Here is a 9,277-nt window from a genome sequence, read left to right as displayed (position 1 = left end):
TATTCCTTTTGGGTGTCCAACAATAGTACCGGAGATGCTAGCTCGACCAGCAAGATGCCTAGGAGGTGTGCGAACCGGGTGGGTCTATGCTCGCACGTGTGGGTCATGTGTAGAGTAGTAAATATATATCCAATTACCGAGATTAGAAAGCTGCCTAAGAGAAGATTTTTAACGATAGGTCTCATTCATATTGCATGTTTCCATTCCGTAACGTGAATAGTGGAGTCACTTACTAAGTATTTCTTAAAATACTCAAGACTTGTGCTACTCTTATATTTTCCAGTAATTTTCATTTAAAATTGAGTTAAATATATATATTTTTTATTATTATTATTTAATTTAAGAGAATAATTGAAACAAAATATTTCCTTTTTCCCATCTTACGTACGCAGCAATCATCATTCAAAGCTTCCTTTTTCTCTAAACCCTATTTCACGTTCAGATCCCTCCCTCCCATTACCAGTCGCTGCACCCCCACCCCACCCCACCCCGGACGCCGTCTCAGCGGCTGCCGCCGCACGCTGCAATCCCTCTCCCATTATCTAGCCTTTCCTAGCAATCGGAGTTACTTATCTCTGTTTTATTTTCTCAGAAACACGGTGGTTCAGCTCCTAATCCGCGCCATTCGTAGGATCCTGCCGCTGCCGCTCATTTTCGGATCCCCTAGGTCTTATTTTTTATTTGTTTTGTTCGTTTGTTATGTTGGTTTATTCTCTTTCACCCATGGAGAAGAACTTCAAGAGTATGTTCTTTTTCTTGTTGAGTTCTTCAACAATTGTTCAACTTATGTAAATGAAAACATAAAACTAGAAATGTATCCATCTCTTATTAGAAAAATGAAGAACAGATTGAGTCGATAAGTAAGAACAAAAGATGTATCATTCTTATCCGAATCCAATAAATAAAGAAAAAATAATGGGTTTAAAAGATGAACAGAGGTTGTAGGCTGGCAATGAACAACTTGTTGGTGTTGTTATCAATCATTTCTTAAAAAAGAACGGCATAATTATTTGGCATACAAAGAATACAAGATTTCGAACTGCAAACTGATTCGTAATTTCTTGTTTTTCTTTTCTCATAAAAAATTCAGGGAGGTACATATAACTTTCTTTTACTCTGCAGGGGTTGCAAGGGATTTTGAGTTTATCGTCGAGGAAGGTAGTTGTTAATTGAAGGTTATCTTGTGCTACCATGGCGACCAGTAAGTCTCATCTCACCAAGCCTTTCCCTCCATTTTTGTGTTCCTTCATTTTACTTTTGTTATATATGTTTCTTAAGGATATTCTTTGGGTTTGTGTCAACTACAATATGTCTCACATGCTTTGATTCTTTAGGGCTTATGTTTGAGAACTCATGTGAAATTGGGGTTTTCTCCAAGCTCACAAATGCTTATTGCTTGGTTGCAATTGGTGGCTCTGAGAACTTCTACAGGTTCTTTATTTCCCTTTCCTGTTTCCTGACCTTGTTTTGAACTGAAAGCAATTTCTCATGAATATTTTCCATGTTTTAGTGCCTTTGAATCTGAATTAGGTGGTGTCATTCCAGTCGTTAAAACATCCATCGATGGCACGCGCATTATTGGTCGTCTATGTGCTGGTTTGTAAAACTTTTGTTCTTTTTGTTTCATTATTTTCTGCACCTTCAAAGTATGATGAGTACCCATTAATGATGTGACGCCCAAACAACTTATGGTCATGTTTCCATAACATTGTATTTCTTTTTCATATTTCTTACTGCAGGAAACAAAAATGGGCTTCTTGTACCACACACCACTACTGACCAAGGCAAGCTTCTTTTCAATCTTCTTGTTACATTACATCTTTAGTTTCATAGTTGGGGTGTATGCCTGCAGTACTACATCTCTTTGAATATATTTGTATATCTCTTTATCAAGTGAGAGAGTTTTGAACTGAAGCTAATGTAAATAAAAACAATATGCCTTCCTGTTAAATTTCTGTTCAAATGGTCGTTTGTTCTATTTTTTATACTAATGATATCCAACTCTTGCCATTTACATGATAAAATTGTAAATGGTCACCACCTTGATCAACAAGAGACTCAGGTTATTTTCATTTATGATTGCTTTGTGAGCTCGAATTATTAAATTCTGTATGTCGAGTTGGAAGTTCTATTTTGTGCTGTTGATGAAGCGTTATGAGTATTTCTTATGTAATGTTAGTTGTTACCTACCAAATCAGAGAAGTTTATTTTATTCTTTTATTCTTTTTGCAATTCATTGGATAGGATATTCTCCTTTTTATAATTCATCTCGTCAATAAAATGTTACTGTTTTCTATTTAAAAATAATAATAATTTTGTGTGCAGTAAGGATTCGAATAATTATCTATAAGTTTATGATTTCAGAGACTACATCATTATGCAATAATGAATTCATTGTCTTGCACGTGATGCCTGAAACTGTCGGCACTAGCATTATTAAATTTGTGTCTATACATCTAAGTGAGGACGCATCATGAAATTAAGTTTGATCCAAAATCTTCTTGATGTTCTTTAATTTATGTTAATAGGTAACGATGTGTATTGCCAAATTACATAACTGACACTATGTTCCAATTCTTTGTGTTTTTGAAGAACTTCAGCATTTGAGAAACAGCCTACCTGACCAAGTTGTTGTCCAACGTATACAAGAGAGACTGTCTGCTCTGGGGAATACAATTTCTTGTAATGATCATGTTGCTCTCACACATACTGATCTCGACCGGGTATTTATACTTGTCCTTCCCGCTTCACGTCGTGCTTCTAGTGGCACTTTCTACAACACCATCGGATTGTTTAGCTTGCAATCTTGTTCTCCCATTTCAATTTGGAAATTTCAAATCTATGTAATATCCCAGTTCCTAGAAAATGTTCAAGGAAATAACTCGTACCCGCCAAGGAAGCAATGACTTCTTCGAGCAGTGTCCGTAATCTTTTATGAATGGAGTCTCAATGGTTGAGCGCATTTCCTCATATATACAGGACATGGTGTAGAATATGGACTCGTTGATTGGATTGGAGTGTTCTAAAAAAATTGATTTCTTGCAAATATACTTATGGAACGCAAGACTGCTTTATTTCTCTCATCCATTCCTCTGTCTACTAAAAGAAATATGTTATACAGGACATGGTGTAGAATATGGACTCGTTGATTGGATTGGAGTGTTCTAAAAAAATTGATTTCTTGCAAATATACTTATGGAACGCAAGACTGCTTTATTTCTCTCATCCATTCCTCTTTGTCTACTAAAAGAAATATGTTATTATCTCATTGATCAGGAAACTGAAGAGCTCATTGCTGATGTTCTTGGAGTAGAGGTCTTTAGGCAGACGGTAGCGGGCAACGTTCTCGTGGGAAGCTACTGTAGCTTCACGAATAGGGGTGGCTTGGTAATGTTCACCTTCCTTGCTCCTTTTTAACCAAGTGTAGTCTCCATATTGAACTTTCCTTCAACTTCATATGAATAAAAATCCTCTGAAAGTTGGACTTGTGCAAATACTCAACAGGTTCATCCACATACGTCCATTGAAGATTTGGATGAGCTATCAACCCTTCTTCAGGTCCCTTTAGTTGCTGGAACAGTGAATCGTGGAAGTGAAGTGATTGCTGCTGGATTGATAGCAAATGACTGGACTGCATTTTGTGGTTCAGACACGACTGCAACCGAGTTATCGGTGATCGAGAGCGTTTTCAAATTGAGGGAGGCTCAACCAAGCTCCATTGTTGATGAAATGAGGAAGTCACTAATAGACAGTTACGTGTGAAGTGTCTTGTTCTGCTACACCTGATTCTTGCAAGCAAGCAATTGTTATTACTGCTTCCTTTTTCCTTTTGTTATATTTAACAACTTTGTGAGTGTGTAATTCGACTCTGCCCTTAATAGTGTTTTGGTTGAAGTTGGGATCCATATTTGCTATTACAGATCTGTTCAATGTTAAATTAGGGTGGTTAAGTTCTTAAACTTTAAATTAGGGTGTTTAATCAGTGTCTTTGAGTCGGAGTTTTAACTTTATGCTTAACATAATGATTTATTTTAATAAGAAATACAATAAAATTAGCAAGAGATCAACTTCGCAGATCAAAATATCATTTACACGTCTAAATATGTAATATTCTCACATACATGAGGTATATGACTTAACTGGAAGTTTTGAAAATTTTGGTCCCTAATCAATAGTTTTCTTTTAGCCTATGTTCTATTGAAAGAAAAAACAATATTAAACACAGAAGGAAGCTGCTCTACATGATGCCAAATTCGACACACGGGTAATCACGAGTTATGGCTATAAATATTATCAATATGACACTCTATAAACGTGATCAAATTCGACTCATCGTCTTATAAGTAAGATGGAGAATGGATTTTAGGAGTGATATCAACATGCATGCAAGTACTCTCATTAGTAGATTAATAAAAGTTGGGATATCTCAGGAATCATCAGCACATGTATAAATTGAAAATTTATCACTACTCTCAAACATTAACCTGAAAACAAAACGGTGGTAACAAAATTGTGTTCATCCGCTAACCATATTTCGAAGTCCCATCCTAAGAGAACACATGGGAATCCCTTTTAAGTTCTGAAGAATCGAATCCATACAAACGCCCTAGCTAGCTCGATAACACAATTGAGAGCGAAGAAAACTGACCTCAAAATACATGGCACAACTCTTCAGGTTAAACTGCACTTGAACCAAAAATCTACTCTGGGATCATTTGCTCATTATCGGCATCGGCCTCCGTCTCAATTTGTGGCTTTGATGGACCTGTGCCCGGAGCCTGTTTCTTCTTAATACCACTAACAATGTCGTCAATTCTCAGCAGCATGCAGGAAGCTTCTATAGCCGTCTTAAAAGTTTGCGACTTTACATTATACACATCCCAAATCTGAATAAAGCAACATGATTAAGCGTAGAAGTAGCTCAGTCCTAGTGAAGAACAATTCAAAAACTGTAATCATCAGAACAGCACAGATATTTGAGAAAAATCTAACTATTTTAGAATTACTTATCTTCTGGATTTATTATTAAACTCAAGCAAAGATATTGTTACACTTCTCAAACTCATTAATTGCAGCGTTCGGGTCATCTATCTCTAAAAAAATGAGGCATAGATTTCCATCCAAAGAAGTTGAAATGACAACTAACTATGTTTACAATTTTCAAACCTCGTGAATTGGTTTCCATTTTTGGACAAAGGACGATCGAGAGGTTTGATTATATAACATTACAAAAGCTATACCCTAGGGGAAGGGAAAATTATAGGCTAGGGGGAAAAAATCATACCTTGCGCTCTTTCATGTCGGTGATTTCACCAGTGTTTCCATCTATGCCTGTCCATGCGTTTTCACCATTGGCGTGCTATAAAAGTGGCAGGAAATAGGAAAAATCAACACAATTCTTCTCAGAAATGAAGCCTCCAGGCTCCTAACATATCGCATCTTACTCAAAGTTCAATACCTTTCCCTGCAATGCCGTCATGGTTCTTATCACATTCACCCCACAATTCTGAGCCAAAGTTCGGGGAATGGCTTCAAAAGCTATGGCAGCAGCTTCATAAGGCCACTGTTTCAATCACATAATTGGAAAATTTTCAATTTAGCCACAAAACGTAAGGCAGCAGCAAACAAGATCGCAGTTAACCAAGAAAATCTTGTGGTGGGCATGCCATAAATCATGTGAAGAACAATGACTCCCTAAATTTGGCATAAGTATGAGCCCACTTGGTATGAGGGTGGGTCCAAATTAATCCACAGCGAACAATCAATGACAGTTTTCTATTATAAGGGTAATAATCAATATTATCCATACCAAGAATGAACATTATGAGTATTCCACATTTCAAAAAAATAAATGAAAAGACAAAAGAATTTACGATTACCTTTTCTATGCCTTCAACCGAAGAACTCTTTTGCTTCAGCGTAGCAGATACAGTCAACTCAGTAGCACCACCTCCAGGAACAAGTTTTGGATTTTTTATTATGTTCCTTGCTACAGACATGGCATCCTGAATCGAAAAAATAACAGACATGCTCAGTATGGGGAAAAACATGAAAAAGATCCTCCCCAATATCATATCATTAAGTTACCTGCAAATTTCTTTCCACTTCATTCAAAAGATCTTTACTAGCACCTCTTAGGAGCACAGTACAAGCTTTTGGGTCCTTGCAATCCACTATAAATGCAAAAAATTCATCCCCTATCTTCTTAACTTCAAATAATCCAGCACCAGTGCCAACATCTGATTCCTGCAACTCATCAGGTCTATTCACAATTACAGCACCACATGCCTTGGCTATTCTGTTATTGTCTGTCTTCCTCAACCTTCTAATTGCACTGATACCAGCTTTGCTCAGGTAATGACAAGCCAAATCACTGAGGCCCTTCTCGGTGATAACCAGGTCAGGTTTGAATTTGATTATTTGTGCACAGATATTCTCAATGTATTCTTCTTCCATTTTCAGAAGAACTCCCCAATCTTCTTCTTTGACCAACTCGGCATTTGTCTGGTTTTCACCTTTTTTGTACTCTAGGGGGCAGTCGAGAAGAATAATACGTGGATCGACAATCTTTCTTCTCATTTTTCCGGGGGCAATGACATCCTTGTTAAACATCACTCCTTTAAGAACCCTTGAATCTTCTAACTGACCACCTGGAACTTTCTCAACCTTTATGTACTTCTTGATGTCTACTTCACGTAAGCCTTGGCCAAGATCAACACCGACAATTGCAGTGGCATCAATTGCTAAATCCTGGAAGTTGATCAATGACATAGCTGAATATACAACACCTCAGCATTCCACTAGTTATAATTGTAAGCTTATGTGGGTGAATGAACTCAACCAGCCTAAACATTCTATAAATAAGATTCTAACTGCCTGTAGCCTATACACTATCTATGAGTAACAGCCTAAACGTTCTTTAATCTTCAATACCATTAGAAAGGAAACCCTTGAAATAACTAAGTTTAAAATGCACTAGAAAACTTATACTATCTACAAATAAGATTCTAACTTCCTTTAGCCTATATATATATATAACACGAAATGAAAATAAATCAAGCAACAAGTCTAGAAAAATCCCCCCAACAAATTTTTTAACATTAAATCTAAAGATCGGGCATCCTTATAGAATAAGTACATCAAGGAACGACCAAACAATCAATGAATCAAGTTGTCTTCTGAAACTACCTTCTAAAAATCCTAACATTGAATCTAAAGATCTAGTATCCTTATGGAACAAGAAGATCAGGGAACAACCAAACAATCAATATTTTAAGTTTTCTACTGCAACTAATCCACAGAGGCCTATAAGCATATCCAGACTTCTAATCATGAGTCACATATAAGGTAGAAAATATATAAACAAATGTAATTGCAAAACAATGTCAATAAGGTAGATGAGTTAAGATTCTTACAGCTATCAAATCTCCAAATTGACTTGTGAACTTGGTGCCTATGCAGCTTTTAACCAGCCCCAACATAGCAGTGCCTGCCACATGATACTCATTAGTACGGTAGAGATTTTTCCAATTAATATTACATTAGCTTTGATGAAGAAAGAACAGTAATTGTTCTAGAGGAAATATATTGAAGCAACAATCTTTTATCTGGTTTTGATATTGAGTAACTACAGCATCTGATGTCTAAGTTAGTAGACATGATTATGTGGTAGCCATTTCACTCAACAGCTCAAAGGTAAGGACGTTCAAGCAACTTACGATCCTTCACATCGATGTCCACTGCTATTTTATCAAGCACAGCAAGTGCATCTTCCAGAGCTTTATTGTAGGCTATAACAAAGCACATTTAAGTTCGTAAGGATCACATTATGAACAAATCCAAGATGAAACTGCTGGCTGGAAAAAGTAAAGTACCTCGGCAAATGACTGTTGGGTGATAATTTTTCTCAATGAAGGCCTCAGCAACATGGAGCATCTCACCAGCTTCAATGTTGAGAATTAAGAATTAAAATTTAGAAAAGAACTAAAGTGAGAGAGAGAATCAACTCAATGGACCAACTTGATCACTAATGTAAAGTTTTAAAAAATTTAAAAAGAAAAAAGATAAAGAAAAGCTTCCCACCCGACATTCCAAAATAATCCCTCATACAAGAAAACAAATTTGAAACCAATTCAGGGCAACGGTTAATTGTTGATGCTCTGTTACAAAAATAAAGCATTATACACTGGTCCAACACATACCAAGCACAATAACTGATGTAGTTCCATCTCCTACTTCCTCATCTTGTGTCCGGCTAAGTTCAATCATCGACTGCCAGCAGCAAAAAGTCATATCATGCCATATCGATAAAGCATTAAACAGCAAAGTGAAAAAGGAGGGAAATAACAGGTACAAAGAAGAATACAAAAGGAAAATAGTTAGAAATAGAGAAAAAGAACATTGATAGAAAACATGCTTTTGCCGCTGGATGTGCAATATCCAATTCCCGGAGAATAGAATTTCCATCATTGGTGACAACGATCCCTGTTGAATCCCGAGAGAGTAGTCAGAAACTGACTCGAAGTACAGAAAACAAAATTAACAAAACCGTGTTGACGCTACTTGAAACAGTTAAAAAGTGACAGAATATTATAAACTTGTGACGGCAATATCAAAATAGTTTCATTTTTTCATCTGACTATAAAGTTCTGATTTCTCGAAAGAAAGGGAAAGAATAGAAACACCTCCACTAGCGTCAAGTAACATCTTCAACATAGATCTCGGCCCCAACGTGGTACGGATAATATCAGCAACAGCCTGCAGGACAAGTGGAAATGGAAATGCAATGAAGTGGTATGAATTTGAGAGAAAAGTAAAGCGTAAGAAGCAAATAACACAAACCTTGGAAGCCTGGATATTAGCATGGTGAACCTTGGTTCCAGACTCGCGTTTTAAAGAATCTTCTGCTCAATTGACGAACATACAAAACAGTTAGACAGAAGAATAGAAAACAGATGGATCGAACAGGCGAAATGTTGGGAGAACATTGAAAACATCAGGTAAAATCCTCATTTGATCTGAGATCTAAGAAACAGAAGACGAGATCATGCAAGGAAATGAAAAGAGAAATGCGGGAAAGGGATTAACTGAGAACGAGAACTGGAGCGTGCATGGTGACCGGCTTCGATGGAGATACCGACGGCGAAAAACCCACGGCAAAACCCTAGAAAGAGTTGTAGAGGAGAAGGGTGGAGAGAAGAAAGGTTTTGTTAAGTTCCGCCTGAGAGCAATAAAAACTCCATTCAATTTTCCCTCTTTTTTTTTTTTTTTTTTTTTT

The 9,277-nt window shown here is 36.8% G+C and overlaps 2 protein-coding genes across 3 annotated transcripts; one reads left to right on the top strand and one right to left on the bottom strand.

The window, feature by feature from the left end:
- The first annotated feature begins 426 nt into the window (after positions 1–426).
- Positions 427–3,917, top strand: LOC111472384 (eukaryotic translation initiation factor 6-2). Its single transcript, XM_023118074.1, has 8 exons — positions 427–667; positions 1,123–1,201; positions 1,335–1,431; positions 1,511–1,596; positions 1,740–1,784; positions 2,593–2,723; positions 3,277–3,387; positions 3,505–3,917. Exons 2-8 carry the CDS (start codon positions 1,192–1,194, stop codon positions 3,760–3,762), a joined length of 738 nt encoding a protein of 245 aa, XP_022973842.1. The 5' UTR covers positions 427–667; positions 1,123–1,191; the 3' UTR covers positions 3,763–3,917.
- Positions 3,918–4,380: 463 nt separating this feature from the next.
- Positions 4,381–9,234, bottom strand: LOC111472380 (T-complex protein 1 subunit gamma). 2 transcript variants are annotated; one of them, XM_023118068.1, is made up of 13 exons: positions 9,088–9,234; positions 8,842–8,903; positions 8,685–8,757; positions 8,417–8,484; positions 8,202–8,271; positions 7,875–7,943; positions 7,719–7,790; positions 7,416–7,489; positions 6,088–6,750; positions 5,880–6,005; positions 5,459–5,563; positions 5,285–5,359; positions 4,381–4,886 (listed from the first exon to the last, which is right to left on the bottom strand). In XM_023118068.1, the coding sequence occupies exons 1-13, from the start codon at positions 9,110–9,112 to the stop codon at positions 4,701–4,703; spliced, it is 1,668 nt and encodes a 555-aa protein (XP_022973836.1). In that variant the 5' UTR covers positions 9,113–9,234; the 3' UTR covers positions 4,381–4,700. The 2 variants fall into 2 exon arrangements, with proteins under 2 accessions (XP_022973836.1, XP_022973837.1); XM_023118069.1 differs by lacking the exons at positions 8,685–8,757; positions 8,842–8,903; positions 9,088–9,234 and having other exon boundaries at positions 8,400–8,429.
- Between the last annotated feature and the right edge of the window lie 43 nt (positions 9,235–9,277).

This window comes from Cucurbita maxima, unplaced genomic scaffold, assembly GCF_002738345.1.
Source record: "Cucurbita maxima cultivar Rimu unplaced genomic scaffold, Cmax_1.0 Cma_Scf00070, whole genome shotgun sequence".
Taxonomy (NCBI): Eukaryota; Viridiplantae; Streptophyta; class Magnoliopsida; order Cucurbitales; family Cucurbitaceae; genus Cucurbita; species Cucurbita maxima.
The sequence above is the reverse complement of the archived record's forward strand: the minus strand, read 5'-3'. Positions and strand labels throughout refer to the sequence as shown.

Coding starts and splice junctions, on each gene's coding strand:
- LOC111472384 (XM_023118074.1), top strand. Junction 1,597..1,739: donor TATTGGTCGTCTATGTGCTG/GTTTGTAAAACT, acceptor TTCTTACTGCAG/GAAACAAAAATGGGCTTCTT. Junction 3,388..3,504: donor TCACGAATAGGGGTGGCTTG/GTAATGTTCACC, acceptor AATACTCAACAG/GTTCATCCACATACGTCCAT.
- LOC111472380 (XM_023118068.1), bottom strand. CDS start 9,112: ATGCACGCTCCAGTTCTCGTTCTCA. Junction 7,944..8,201: donor TACATCAGTTATTGTGCTTG/GTATGTGTTGGA, acceptor TCAACATTGAAG/CTGGTGAGATGCTCCATGTT. Junction 5,360..5,458: donor TGACGGCATTGCAGGGAAAG/GTATTGAACTTT, acceptor CCACTTTTATAG/CACGCCAATGGTGAAAACGC.